The following is a 14842-nucleotide window of genomic DNA, read 5'->3' as shown; positions in this document are numbered from 1 at the left end:
TCGCCGGGGAGGGAAAGTGGTCGGGGACGCTGCTAGAGTCTTCTAGGGTGGAGGCCGTCGTCGGTGCCGGACGGTGGCGAACGCAGGGACATGCGCACTTTAAGCAAAGTGCGCACGTGCACTTCAGAACCGGCCTATATATATATTATACTAATATGTTAATTAAGAAAAATATAGTAATAACACAATAAAAACGGCATGACATTCAATCTTAGTATATTCCTTGTTGCGTTAATTTAAGAAAAAATGTCCAAACAATTTCTGACATTTTAGAGAAGCAAAACTTTCGTATCTCACGTTTTAAAAACTTTAAAACAGTGTCTTACGTTCTGATCCCGACCTAAGATCAGAGCAAGTCCAACAGATTCCCTAAATTCTTTGATTTTCTCTATTTTGTGGAATATTGAGTCATTTTCCACTCCAACAGCTTCCCTATCTCATTCCCTAAAATAGGGAAAGAGATGAAAGATAAGCTTTGCTTCCCTATATTTACAAATTCCCTAAAAATATTTAGGGAAAGAAGAATTGAATGTTGCACATTCTTTAAGGCTCAAAGATAAGAAGAAAACATAATTTATTCTAAAAAAATAAACTTTTATATTTTTATACTTATTATATTGTAATAAACAAGGTTCTAAAAAACGCTGGATGTTAGTCGGGCGGACAACGCTCAAAAGATTAATCGGGGATTAATCGGATTTGTATTTTTGTATTTATTTTATTTTTAATAACAAAGAATTATATAAATAAATATACCAAAGGTGATATAATGTTTTAAAATACTTATCTGCGGGTCTAACAATTTATTTTCCTCTATTCCATCACATATTTAAGAGACTAAGAATACCTCTATACGTCTAGGGAACTCCCACTTCTAGACCCCATTTTTTCTCAGAATAAAAAACGGAAAAGACGAACCACCATGTTCTTGAGTTATGCAATTTGGCTTGGCAATATTCTTCAAATCTGTTTCTTCTAATCTGTAGCATCACCATAGTTTTCTCTCATCGTCTACATGTTCGTATGATCCTTCTCTTTACACTCCTTTAGATACCCAGATCTTCTCTATTCTTTTCTTTATAAACCCAGATCTGGAATCCTTCTTCTCTATTCTTTTCTTTAGAAACCCAGATCTTTACCAAGCCGTGTCGGAAAGAGGAGAGACGACGATGTGGTGGTCGTATTGAAGAGAAATAGAGATAGTATAGACGATGTGTAGCTTGATTTTGAATTGTGGAGATTAAAAAAAAAAAAAACAGTCGCATAATCAGAGCCGCCTAGGCACCGCCCAGTCCGCCCAGGCGTCGCCAAGGCCGTCTAGGTGGCCGATTTTCTTCCTTCCGCCCAGAAGCTCCGAATAGGCCATAATCGGAACGGTCTTGCTCTTCCCAGTGCCTAAGCGCCGCCTAGGCGGCCTTAGGCGCCGACTTTTAGAACCTTGGTAATAAATGAGGATTGTTGTTGTAATAAATATTTGAATCTTTAAAATAAGGAAACTGTTGGATTTGGTATACAAAATTTTTAGAGATTTTAAGTTTTGCTTCCCTATTATGTAGAAAATATAGGGAAGCTGTTGGACTCGCTCTTAGTGTTTGAAGATACTTTTACCTTTTTCTATCTCTCTCTCTCACGAAACAACTGCAAATTCATCCATTGCTTCGCCAAAATCAAAGACACACTACTACAAAATTCCATTCTAAATTTTTATTCTCCACAAGCCTATCAAGCACATGCATATAGTTTGAGTAAACCAACTTCATATCCCCACCTAAACTCGAATGCATTTCATACTACTCAGCAACCAAATCCCACTACTTGGAATCTGAAACACCATCAAACCGTCTCTTATGTCTGAACCTTCTGAGAAGCAATCTAACTCTTCTTTCTTCTCGCAAGCAACAATATAACCATTAGCTATCACCGATCACCATCCATGAATATCGAATTACAAAGCCGTAAAGAAAGCAAAATCTCTCACTTTATAATTTGGATTTTTCTCTGTGCATATTGATTTGGTTTGGAGACCAATATAGATGATCTCCGGAGTAACGGAGAGGTCGACGTTTTGGGGGCGTCGTGGAACTCCATATCGGTAAAGGCTACCTGAGTCATGTGGAAGATCAATACTGAGGGTCTTTGTCGGTGGGCTGGTTGAACTAGTTATCGCTAGGGGTGTCGAATACGGATTCGTCGAACATAGGGGGGGAACTTTGGATGTCCTTCTGCTCTGCTCTATAACTCTGATCTCTGTCACTCATACAATGTTTCGTTGCAAAGAGTTTAATGTCTCAGCCCAACAAACGCTCCTCATCATCAAACACCCTCCTCTTCTTCTCTTACATCTCCTTTAATAAAAAAAAGGCCAAGTCTCAGTCTTGGACTTAGACAACAAAAAACGACCACCATCACTTTTTTGTTTTTTTTTTAAGGTAAAATGCCCAAATACACAAAAACATGTAAATTAAAGTATCCTATGTCCATGCCCATTTCAATGATTCTTAAGTAAAAGACCATTCTATTCTTATCTCATTCAACTAACCTATCTATCTCATTTATCTCACTAGATCTCAAACTTACTACACCTCTCTCTCTCTCTCTCGTCAACGATGTCACCAATGACGCCATCACCGACAAATTGTACCGGCGACTATGCCATCACCCACGACTCTGCCTCTACCAGATCGGCGCTCCTATCTTTGTCTTTCTCATCTCTGGTAACCGCCTCCATCAACTCCGGTCAAGGAGATGGAGACGTCGTCGTCTTCACCTGTTGGCGTCCTCTGCCACGACCCCGACCTGTTTGGCCGCCGCCTTCGTTGTAACCTCCAGATCTGGTTGTCTTCTTGGAAAAAAAACGCAGTCATCTAAGATCAAGCAGATGCTGGAGAAGAAGATTCGGTGGTTCATCGAACGCAAGGTGATGAAGGACTTCAACGATTGGCTGGTCGAGATCCAAGTGGTGTGCCGGAATTTAAGGCGATTGGTCAAGCTTCGTTGGCGAGGCAAAGAGAGGAGGATCTGAGAATCAAGCAGTGGCACTGAGGAGCAGCAAGAGCAGGCTGAGCCTCAAAGAGAGTCTATGCTTTGGAGGAGGACGAAATTCCAGTTGGGTGCCCAGAGTAAATATTTTTTTTTTGACCAAATCAGAGCAATGTTTATTTGCGTGTGTGCATTTTGTGTACTTATGCTTTGTTTATTTGGATGAAATTGTTTGCATTTAGAGCCTTATCTACATGAAAATATCAATTTGGGGGTGATTACTGGGGATCAATAACTATTATTTAGGGTTAGTAGCTATTATTAGGGGTCAGTAATCAAGTTATTAGAGGTCAGTAATTTGATTATTAGGGTCAGTAACTTGATTATTTTCTAGTATTTTTTTTGTTCTATCACATTAAGCTGAAATAATTAGATTATTGTGGGTCAGTAACTAATTATTAGGGATCAGTACTCAGTTATTGGGGGTCAGTAACTGGTTACTAGGTGTTAGTAACTGGTCAGTAACTGGTTATTAGGGGTCATTAACTGGTCAATAACTGGTTATTGGGGGTCAGTAACTAGTTACAGGGGAAATTCCGGTGACCGGAGTCTGGCGATCGGGAAATTCCGGTGATCGGAGTTCGGCGGCCGGTGACCAGAGTCCGGTGAGATTCCGGCCAACTATTCTCTCTTTCATTTTCTCTCTCTATGCATGTTTAAGGGGTGAGGGCAAAATAATCTTAAAATAATATGGTTTGTTAAGACTTTAGTAAAGATTTGTGTATTTGGGCATAAAAAAGGTTACCTTATATTGAAATGGGCTAATGAAAAAGATTGTCATTGGAATGGGAAATGAGAGGTTTAAATTAGTACTAAATGGGTATTTTTCCTTTTTTTTATTATATTAAAAGAGATAATTAAACAAAAAGGGTAAACTAGTCATTTTAGAATAAAAATATGTCCTACCGTCAATATTTTTAACAAAGCTAACGTCCCCAGACACTGAACTTATGTCAAGGTCAAAAACGTGAAACACCGTTTTGAAGTTTTTGAAACGTTAGATACGAAAATTTTGTTTTCTTAAAAGGTCAGACACTGTTTGGACCTTGTTTCCTTAATTATAAATTGCTCACAATCCTTCGAATTTTTTCATCCTCTCTCAATTTCCCATCTCTTCTCCCATAAATTCTAACTTTTCAAGACCCGACGAAATGTTGCACTAAGTTTCGCATTTAAATTCCAATTTTAAATGATGTAGGGTCTCTTTTATGTTAGATGTGTTGGAGAGGAATAGATCTCACATCAGAAAAGTGGCAAATAAATTATATCTTATAAGTGGGTGTATCATACTCAATTGTACTGAGCCTTTTTGTGATTAAAACCCAACACCTTAAAGGTGGTTAAGTTGAGACAATATCAGTGCAAAATTGATCCACGAGCCACACTTGTTGCTGGTTAACATTGTATCAGAGCGGGTCCCTCTCCAAATACTTCTCCAATTCTCATGGGCCCAACTAAGTTGTATCTCTTGCCCAATTCAGGGTTCTTATCTCGCCACTGGAAAGTTTCGATTGAATTGTCACAAAGTGTCCCTTGATTTGTTCCGTTTCAATTCATTCCACGTGCAAACCTTGAGTCAGGTTGCACGTGAGGGAGAGGAATAGATTCCACATCAGAAAAGTGACAAAAAAAATATATCTTATAAGTGGGTGGATTATGCTCAATTGTACCGAGATCTTTTGTGATTAAAACCCAACACTTTGAAGGTGGTTAAGTTAAGACAATATCAGTGTAAGATTGATTCACGGATCACACTTGTCATTGTTTAACACTTTATATATGTATTTTGATGATGAATTGGAAGCTTATGTGGAATTATGAATCAATGAACGACTTCCTGATAATGCTTTTGAAATGATAATAAGAAGAAATAACCTCATGGAAAAATAAGCAAATGACACGTGAGCGATCCGCGTGGTGGCAGAGGACAGTCTCTCTGAACCGTTGCATTGTCCAGTCCATGATTTCCAGCCGTCGATTGGAAAAGTAGAGAGAATTGGGTATTTATCCTTTGGTGGCTTTAAATCTGGCTTCTCCAAATCTCGAGTGTTAACATCTGAAATTTGAACAAAAGGCCTCCTGTAGCGTGTAGCCGAGGAGAAGTGACAACTGAGACTGAGAGAGTGAAGATTTCCTTCTTCTGCAAATTTCATGGCGACTGAAGAGGTCAAGAAACCCCCATCCCTTCCTCCTTACCCTGAGGTGCTCTTTCTCTCTCCTCTCAACTTTTTTTTTCTTTTTCTTTTTACTACTTCCTGTGTTGTTTTTCACATTTCTGTTGAAATCTTGGTTGCTTGCTCCTGAATTTCTTGTTTCTCACAGTTGTTTGTTCATTTCTGGGTTTGGTGTTTATGAAGCTTTAAGATGGTTCCTGCATTTTTTTATTGATAAAATTAGAGCGTTTGTTGTGTTCCCTAGAAATTATGCATGTCATCGTAAATGATTTTTCATTCTCAATTATTCTGGGTATGCTGAGCTAGCCAGGTATCAATTTGCTCCAATTCTTTCTGTCAAAGAAATTTAATTTAATAATTTTCATTATGTTTCACTGCTTTGGTTCTGCTTTCCATCATTTGAAACTTCAAATGCCCAAAAAAAAAAACATAAAAATTGGGTTTTCTGAGAACCAATAGTTAAGACTGACGGCCATCCCAATTCCGTCATAGTTCAAAAATAAAAATTGGGTTCATTCACCACCATTTTTTTGTTTTTTGTTTTTTTCTTATATTGTACGAGGGGAAGTAAGCAATTTCGAAATGTGAAGCGATAAGTTTTTGTTAATGTCTGAGTTTGTTATATTTCAGATGATTCTGAAGGCCATTGAAGGTTTGAATGAGAGTAATGGCTCAAACAAATCCTCAATATCAAGATACATTGAATCAACTTATGGGGAATTGCCTGCCGGGCACTCTGCACTACTGTCTGATCACCTCAGCAAAATGAAAGATAGCGGTGAGCTGGTTTTCTGGAAAAACAACTACACAAAGGCAGACCCGAATGCACCACCGAGACGGGGACGTGGGAGGCCCCCAAAACCCAAGGATCCAGATCAGGTACAGGCTGCTGACTTGGCCTCTGGAAGGCCCAGGGGACGCCCACCTAAGGATCCGGATGCGCCCCCAAGACCTCCCAAGGTCAAGGCATCTCCAGGAAGTGAGAAACCAAGAGGACGACCAAGGAAGATGGCTCGCCCCACTGGAGGTTTAAGTGGCTCGACAACCACAACAAACTCGGTGACTGGGAGGCCGAGGGGTAGACCTCCAAAGGTGAAGGATTCATTGACTGAAGTGAGCATTCAGCAGTAGATGTTTAGTGTGCTATTAGTGGTACTGTTTTAGTGTTCTTAGTCTCTCTACATCCCCATTCTCTGTGTAGGATTCAAAGCTGTGCTTTAGTTTAGTTGTGTCGTGCTATCTTAACTGTCTGAACAATGTGTAATGAAGTTGTCATTTGAGGTTCCACTGGTTTCTGGTTATAAAGTCATGGAGGAGACATGACTGTTATTGGTAGTAGAATTGAAATTTGTTTAGTTCTTGTGGTTTGAAGTCATATCTGTTCAGTCCTTATGGTTTCATTTTAATCTGAATGGTCTTTAAAGTCACAATTTTTCATGTCGGTGAACCGTGGCGTGGTTGGTTAAAGTGGTTAACTAACAACTTTGACGTCATAGGTTCAAACCTCATTGACATACGTAGGGTGTGAGTAATTTAATAAAAAGTTAAAAAAAAAAAAAGTACACGATTTTTCATCCAAATAGTTTTTCCGTCAATTTTTTCTGCTAGGATACTGACGTGGTTGTTAAAGACATTGTAAATTTTAACAGTCATATCAGCAATTTAACCGAGAAAATTGACGAAATAACCATTTAGATGAAAAATCATGATTTTAAGGATTATTCAAATTAAAATAAAACCACAAGAACAAAAGACTATACGGTATTTTACCCTTGTATTTGTGATTGGGATTTCATGTCTTTACGGTCATCTCTAATATTGTGCCAAATTTCAATAGTGGAAGTGATTAGGGTAATTCTCACAGCGTTAGATTGTGAAGAGATGGGAAGTGGCATTCACGTTTGGAATGGGATTTCAAATGAGGATTTCATGTATTCTCTCCATTTCTACTTTGCTCTTTAATTGTCGACTCAAAACAAAACAAAAGGCCACAAAGCAAAAGAATAGTACTCTTGCCAATTCTTGGGAAAAAGGAAAGCATCAAATTTTTGTACACCACTATTGTACATCTAACTCGCCTTATAATTAGTCAGAATGGGCTTAGAATGTCAAAAGCAGATGGTAGTTCGTTTTTCCATTGTGAGCTCAGCCTTTGCAAAGGCGTTCGACTGGTAATTCTCAAATACTCTTAGATTGCAACAAGCACGATAAGTTTAACTCTGATGAATATCCACAGAGACATCTCTGTGGATATTTGTTCAGTGGGGATGCTATAGTTCTTCCACTTGCACTGAAAATCCACAGAGACATCTCTTTGTAACCACCAAGTTGTCTTTATCAAAACTCTGGTTTTCTGTCAAGAATACATGCTCATGGTTTTCCAGCATGCTAGAACGATCATCCAGTGTATTTTTATGTAGGCCTTGCTGGCATCCAAGAGCCTCCTCATCATTACCACCACCAAGCTTTACATCTAGTTTACTAACATTTTCAGTCTCAGCTGATACTGTAAATGCAGACTCCCCGTAACGGTTTTGTATCCTCTGCCGAGTTACAATGGAAGACAAAAGCTGATACCAACGTGAAATAGCTTGCATTTCATATTTTTTCTTTTCTACAGCCTCTCTTCTGTCCCGTTCCTCTGCATAAGCCTAAACGATGATTAACAACAGCTTTGGTCAGGATTGAAGCAAGAAAACAAGAAATTGATGAAGAAAAATAAACATTCTCAAAATGCCCAAAGAATAGATCATCTTCAGAGAAGCCAAAATGAAAAACATGTTTACCAGGACAAGTTCAAATTGTTCGTCAAAGAACATAATATATAAAAGCAAACAGAATTGTAAAGTTATTGAAGACCTTAATACACTCAAAAGTTGCAGTCCAGTTTACCTCCAATATTGCATCCTTGAACTCAGCACACACTACTATACCATCAAAGACAGGATATGATTGACCGTTTTTGAATTCAAAATCAACCATGGCGGGAGCGTAATCAATTTCTAGTCTCTTGGCAACCGAAAACACCCTTGGTAACCTCAAATACACAGTCCCTGGTGGAAGGCACTTCTCAGACCATACTTCCACATTACCATGATCATTCTATAAATCAAATATGCTCTTGGTCAGAAATAATAAACCTCCATTAAGAAAATAAACAAGTATTTAATTAATTTTAATCAAAAAATAAAGTATTTAATTAATGAAGTAATGCACTTTCAACCTGCTGTAGAAATAAGAATGAGGGAGCATAGTGATTATTCCTTTTAGACTATTTTCTATCAGCATAGTTTTATTAGTTACTTCCATTTATAAAAGTTAAGGTGAATCCACTAGTTCTGTTGTGCAGGTTCCTGCTACTTGTCCTACATTCCTACTAACATTGCTCAGTTGACTCCTAGTCCGTTGTATTAAAACTCTATTTTCTTAGTCTATTTTCTTAGTAGAAGTATGTTTATAATGAAAAACAGAGTGTTGAAAATGCATTTTAAAGCAAGTAGTGTTACTTTTCCGACTTTCTGTATATGTACAGTGTAACATGGAAGGAAAAGTAAAGTATTATCTACCACTTCTATACAAGGGAAAATGATGCTTATTCATCACCCATCTGCACTTGCAATACATGTCCACTGAAAAATTGGATGCAATATACCTTTGGTACTTTTCCATTGATAGCATGAGGCAGATGCAGTGGTTCAAGTTGCCACTTCCCATAAAGTTCTATAGTTGCAATTGAATTGCCCCCAACGATACCATCGTCTTCAAGAACTTTTTGAACCTTGATAGAACGTTTCAGCTCCTGGGGAATCAACATCGGAGGAGTGAGGCTATTGTAAATGACAACGACAAATAAACCTAACAGTCTTACTGCATCACAATGTATTCCACATAATATCAACCAAACCAGACCTTGACAGGATGCTCATTTGGTTTAACTTGCAGCCCCTCCCTAAGCCATTTGTGTTTTGACTTCAGAGTTTGCACACATGTCCTAGGGTAAACTGGATGACCGGAACAAAACCCCAAAATTGGCCCTTTCGGATGAAGTACCTGATGCTTGGTAAGCCATTTTTCAATAGCATAAAGGTGATGGTTTTTATAGGCCTGCAGATGGAAGTCCAGATGTTGCACAAAGTAAAACCCTTGTAACTATGCAATTGAAGCGTCGTAAGAATTATATATAAATAAATAAATAAATAAAACGATATATACCAATTCACTACCTGTTGATTCGTTGGAAGAGGTTCAGTTAATGACCTAGTTTCCAATTCCATTTCCTCAAGGGAGTTCCTGGTAGCAATCTCAACACTCCTCGAAGAAGATTCTACGCCAAGCCCCTTTCCAGAATCTTTTGAGCCTTCTAGGCTAGACTTCGCGTTCAAGTGGACATTACTTGGAACCGGTGTGGACATTTCTGCACTGCCAGAGATGTTCAGAAAATTTTCTATAATATGTTCAGATGAGGAACCGGTGTGTTCTTTCTCCAAAAAGACCATGCCTCCTGTTGCTCTCACCTCTAAGTCTCTCAGTGGTGCCAATACCTGATCCCACCAAATTGGATCTACTCGTTGAGATGCTATCTGATACCACTTGAGACAGTACCTGTGATATGAGTATATGACCATGCTGATACCACTAAGTAACCAAAAAACACCTATAACAGTAACCATACAACTCTAGGACAAATGAACAATAAATATATTAAAGAAAACAGTGTTTTATCAAAATGATCCAATCAACAGAAAATTCAGTTACATGTTAGAAATACATGTGTGCTAGTATCAAATGATACAACAACTTCAAGCTTGCACACAGCGATCTACAAGATTCAATATAAAGGCCCTCCTATAGTCTTGAACAGAAATGGGGATAACCTTTATTAATAATATTTTTGGCAAATGTGAGGCAAATATTCTCTAGTTCCTCACCCAAAGCTGTGGAAAACTCAAACTTATTCCAGATTAAATATGGTTAATGTGTTTAATATACTGTGAATGTCAAGTTTTGATTGGTTTACGCTGAAGGCTAAGTGCTCACTTCGCAAGTTTTAGGCATTACCGGATCTGCTTTTTGTAAGTAGTTGGAAAAAGGAAATTGTACAGGTTAAATCATAGTGTGAAGAAAAATAAATCATACTGTCACTTCTTGTGGTAGACCATGATTGCCAGAGCCTCTTTTGTTTTTGCACTTGGTACCCAATTAATGAAATGGTTCAGCTCCTATAGGCTAAAGCATAGATATGTACAACCAGAGATGAAGACCAGATGTACAAAAGAGAGGAAAAAAGCAAGACACAGACAAACTTATCCTAGGCCTTATTTTATATCCATCAGCAATCTACAGTGCCTAGAGAACCTCAACAGACTTGTTTGTGTTAGAGGCTTGGGTTGGGTTGGTAAGCTACATGCAAAAAAGATGCAGAAGTTATCCCTCCACCAAAAAAACGCAAATTTAATCTTTTCCATTTTGAGAAGAAAATGACAACAAAATGTCTGGACTCAGAACTACTCCCACGGTACAGATTCACACTCTGCAGTAGGAAGCTGATAATGTATGAGAAAGTATGTAAAAAAATTGACTGCATGCCATAATAATAAAAATACTGAAATCAGATTAAATCAAAGGCAAACAATAACCTGCGAGTCACGTCTTTAGCCCCGTTACCAGCAAAAGCAACTACATATCTCAAAGGTGTTTTGCATGCAGCAGCTACAGCTTCGACCTTCTGTTCTCCATCAATAATTGCATTAATAGCATCAATATGCAGCCACTTTCCGGTCAAGTTTTCCCCATTGCAGTACACTTCTGCCCAGTACAATGGTGATCCTTCTTTTCTCGATCCAACTGCAGTAGAAATACTCTGGGAGGAAAATTGTGATTCTTCACATACAGTTCTTTTCAATCTTTTTGCAACATTACTATCTGAGTCATTATTGTCTGAACCTAATTTTATATCCGCAGTCGGAACTGCAGTGGCGGAAAGAGCCATTTGCATCTGCATTTCAAACTCAAGATCCCCTCTTCTCTTTAATTCCTTTGATTTCTTAGTATGGCATGCTTCAGAGATATCATTCCATTCCTCACAAGCTAAAGTATCTGTCATTTTAACAATCAACTCATAAGCATAAGAACCTTTGGGCCTAGTTTTGCTACTGAAAAGGTGCAGTCCTTACATTTATATGAACCAATCTGAGGAGTTTCACCGACAGAGTTTCTCTCACTACTTGTAGCAGGAGACACAGGAACATTTTTTCTAGCCACCATTGGAGTTGCAGTGCTGAATATTCCCTTACTCAATCTGCTTGCATCTTCACTTGACCAATCAGTCTTGTCAGCCTCTGGCTTTAAGGAGGCAACATTCAAAACGGACACCAACCTGAAAATAAATGTTTGCAAAACATGCTATTACAAGGATGAACCGTGTGATTTTTTTTCTTCTTAGTTGTCAGCTTCTTTAAATGTAAAGAGCATACAATTGACTGATCCAAATGTCATGACACTGAATCTGTTGGTTCAAACTTCTACAAGTCACAGCCGTTTATGTCTTCCTAGTAGTGAACTCAAAAAAGCATTACCTAATGTTAAAGAACAATCAAAAGTAGAAGATGAATTGTCTACTTTTTCTGAAAACAGGAATTGCTCACTATTATTATTGGGATATATATGAATGCAACTTTTGTTTAAACAAAGAAGTGAAACACAGAGTAAGCAGACATGAAGATATGTTAACTTCAGATTCAGATGAGATAGCTATATTAAAAAAGCAGTGATTATCTGCAAGAATACCATTATTCTCATTTTGGGCAGAATAAATATCATACCGAGTTGTCAGATTCAAAGCTCTGAACAGTGCCACAGACAATGCAGCAATCTGCAACAAAAATGACATCTTACAGCTGTAATTGATTTACGTAAACAATGCAGCCACTGAAGTAGTAAAATTCAGTCTGATACTGTCACTATATATATATAATTTTCAATCATAGACTCCAATAAATCATAAGTGCTAGTTTGTGTCCAATACTCTTGACTATGCCTACATAAGATAACTGACTCAAAGGAGTTTTCAGAAATTAAAAAACCCTTTAGGGATTGTATTAGGAAATACTCACCTCTTCTTGAGTCCCTTCACGAGTTTCAAGGGCAAAGTTCAGAGCCAAATGAAATGATCTCCTCACACTTGTAGTTCTAACACGGAAATTATTTTGGAACTAACGTTTGGGAACACAGCAAACAAAACAAAGAAAGCAATCAAAGCATGCATCAATAATCAACCTAGAACTAAAGTCCACAAGTCTAAATGCAGGAAAATAACATGTGAAACTAACACCATACCCAAAAGACTAGGGGAAGCAAATGCTTCACAGTAAGTTTTGCAACCTTGGATACACGCAGCAAATGTTCGGGTAGAAGAGAAAGCAAGGAAGCCTGCCACAGTAATCAAATATCAGGAAGTAAATTCCTGTGCCCAATAGAGAGAGATAGAGTAAATAAAAGAAAAAACGTAACCCCCCCCCCCCAAAAAAAAAAAAACAAAGAAAACCTGAAGATAGCAAGTATCATTAGTTTAAAACTATTGTGCTTCAGTAACAAACTCAGAAAAGGTATTTTCTTCATTATGCTCCTAATTACCAGAACAAACAAGCACTCTCAAAAATTGGTCAAAAGATAATGAACTGGTGTCCCATTATTTTAGTAAACTTTAGAAAACGTGGAGTAAAATAATACATACAAATATACAACAATAGTTTCATATGCTTGGATCATCACAGTGACAATAGTTAGATTAATTTACAAGAAATAACCTCCAGAAGAGCATCAATATGCGGTGTGTATAATGATCATTTTAGTTATCCTAATTACCAGAAACAACCTGAATAAGAGCATCATCACACGCTCTGTCAATCAATCTTCCCCGTGCAATCAAACAGAGTAAATGAGCCTTATGAACAAGTTCAGCCACTTCCTGGAAGAAAACCAGAGAACATTAAACCTTTGTGCAGGACACTAGAATTATCATGAAATATATCCCATGTCAAATGCTAATTTGAGACCTTTGATGTACCTTATCTTCAACCGAAGCCCGACGACTACGTTTCCGTCTTCTGGAATCTGGTGTCTCATTTATTTCAATAGTCACTTCATGACCACCCATGGAATTTGAAATTGGAACTGGGCCATCTTCCCAATCTGAGTCATTCAGTTCTTCCCTGCTATCCATAAAAGAGCACTGAAAGCTTTCCTCGTCACCATTCGTGTCCCTAGATACCTTTCGCAGAGCATCTCTGCTACAAACTTCAGTCTCCAAGGCATTGGATGCAACTCTTGCATCCACATCTTTTTTGTCTCTTTGTGGCCCGGGCTCATGCTGAAAATGATATAATAAATAAATAAATAAATAAGTAAATAAACAGGCATAGAAAATGGAGGGAAGGACCAAATATAAATCAAACAGACCTTTCCAATCAAATCACTTGGATGAAGTTGACTCTCAAATTTCTTTTTCCCACCTCTATTTGCACGTCTAACAAGTTTGGCCACAGCCTCCTCTGATAATTCACCCAGAGATCCTGAAACCGAAATGCATTACACTAGTTTTATAACATCCCAAAACAATCCCGCCTTAGCAACATGAGTTTTGATGACACAGAACCAGCCATAGGCATTAAAAGTCTCTAGTCTCTAAGTGGCTGCCGATATGTAAAGTTTAATTACTTGCCCAAAGGATAAACATATTCTTTATTTTCTTTGATAGCGAAAAAGAATAAAAACAAGAGTAAATTGCTGCATGAACAAAAACGAGATGGATACATAGATGAGTATAACACACTTTAGATGTCCCTAAACTACAAAGGGAGGCCAACAAGCGGACACTATCCTCATCCATCTATAGATAGCATTATTATATAAACCCGGGTACATTCTTTGCTTACAATTCCAATGGAGACTAGAGTGAATTCAAGGTATTTTTTGCAAATATATCACAACAGAATAAAACCCAGTTGGAGTAAATAGTAAACACGAACCAGAACCAGAAGATACAAAGAGGAGCGAACCTGAGGCGGATGCTGATTCTTTTTTGCTTCGCATTCTTCTTTCCGCCACCGCGCCCAACTGGTCGCGCCACTCTTATTATTAGGGTGTTGCTCTTTTTATATCTCTATTTCCAAACCACCAACCCCGTCTATTTTCTTCTTTCTTTGTTTTTGTCCCCGGCTCTCGTTTGGGAAATTTTATTAACACATCTTTAAATGCTACATACACATCTTTTTTTTTATACAAATTATATAAGACTTTGTGGGTTTGTAAAATGACCAAAAGAGACATTTATATCAAAAATAAATAAAATATCTCGTTTAAGACATTCATATTAATTATTGTATTTCTAACACTTTTTAATTTTTAGCTTAAATCGAGTACCAATATTTTGACACCACATATGAATACTATGCAATAGTTCCCAAAAATTGATTAATTTTTAGTTTTACACAAAATTGAGCATTCTAATGCTAAAATTTTCGTTAAGGACTTTAGTACGTGATGTATTGTCTTGTTTTGTTTTGATTCGTTAAACTCAAGAATTCTTGAACTCAGTTTGAGTAAGAGATTCTTTGAGAATAAATTTTGTC

At 37.7% G+C, this 14842-nt stretch overlaps 2 protein-coding genes across 2 annotated transcripts; one reads left to right on the top strand and one right to left on the bottom strand.

Annotated features, from left to right (window-relative positions):
• Positions 1 to 5073: 5073 nt before the first annotated feature.
• LOC101308614 (HMG-Y-related protein A-like) lies at positions 5074 to 6585 on the top strand. Its single transcript, XM_004288351.1, has 2 exons — positions 5074 to 5241; positions 5844 to 6585. The coding sequence occupies exons 1-2, from the start codon at positions 5191 to 5193 to the stop codon at positions 6342 to 6344; spliced, it is 552 nt and encodes a 183-aa protein (XP_004288399.1). The 5' UTR covers positions 5074 to 5190; the 3' UTR covers positions 6345 to 6585.
• Positions 6586 to 7141: 556 nt separating this feature from the next.
• LOC101302790 (DNA repair protein complementing XP-C cells homolog) lies at positions 7142 to 14303 on the bottom strand. Its single transcript, XM_004289395.1, has 14 exons — positions 14270 to 14303; positions 13671 to 13783; positions 13279 to 13581; positions 13087 to 13179; positions 12549 to 12641; positions 12326 to 12424; positions 12035 to 12084; positions 11387 to 11589; positions 10850 to 11309; positions 9437 to 9815; positions 9123 to 9317; positions 8866 to 9012; positions 8106 to 8315; positions 7142 to 7864 (listed from the first exon to the last, which is right to left on the bottom strand). The coding sequence occupies exons 1-14, from the start codon at positions 14301 to 14303 to the stop codon at positions 7484 to 7486; spliced, it is 2760 nt and encodes a 919-aa protein (XP_004289443.1). The 3' UTR covers positions 7142 to 7483.
• Positions 14304 to 14842: the final 539 nt, after the last annotated feature.

This window comes from Fragaria vesca, linkage group LG1 (assembly GCF_000184155.1).
Source record: "Fragaria vesca subsp. vesca linkage group LG1, FraVesHawaii_1.0, whole genome shotgun sequence".
Taxonomy (NCBI): Eukaryota; Viridiplantae; Streptophyta; class Magnoliopsida; order Rosales; family Rosaceae; genus Fragaria; species Fragaria vesca.
Note: the sequence above shows the minus strand (reverse complement) of the source record. Positions and strands in the feature narration are given on the sequence as shown.

What these genes read in the sequence shown, in the direction of transcription:
- LOC101308614 (XM_004288351.1), top strand. Translation starts at nt 5,191, where the DNA reads ATGGCGACTGAAGAGGTCAAGAAACCCCCATCCCTTCCTCCTTACCCT. An exon ending in CCCTTCCTCCTTACCCTGAG is followed by an intron (nt 5,242 to 5,843) that starts GTGCTCTTTCTC and finishes GTTATATTTCAG; the next exon opens with ATGATTCTGAAGGCCATTGA.
- LOC101302790 (XM_004289395.1), bottom strand. Translation starts at nt 14,303, where the DNA reads ATGCGAAGCAAAAAAGAATCAGCATCCGCCTCAG. An exon ending in CAAGTGATTTGATTGGAAAG is followed by an intron (nt 13,582 to 13,670) that starts GTCTGTTTGATT and finishes TATCATTTTCAG; the next exon opens with CATGAGCCCGGGCCACAAAG. An exon ending in GTGATGATGCTCTTATTCAG is followed by an intron (nt 12,642 to 13,086) that starts GTTGTTTCTGGT and finishes TTACTGTGGCAG; the next exon opens with GCTTCCTTGCTTTCTCTTCT.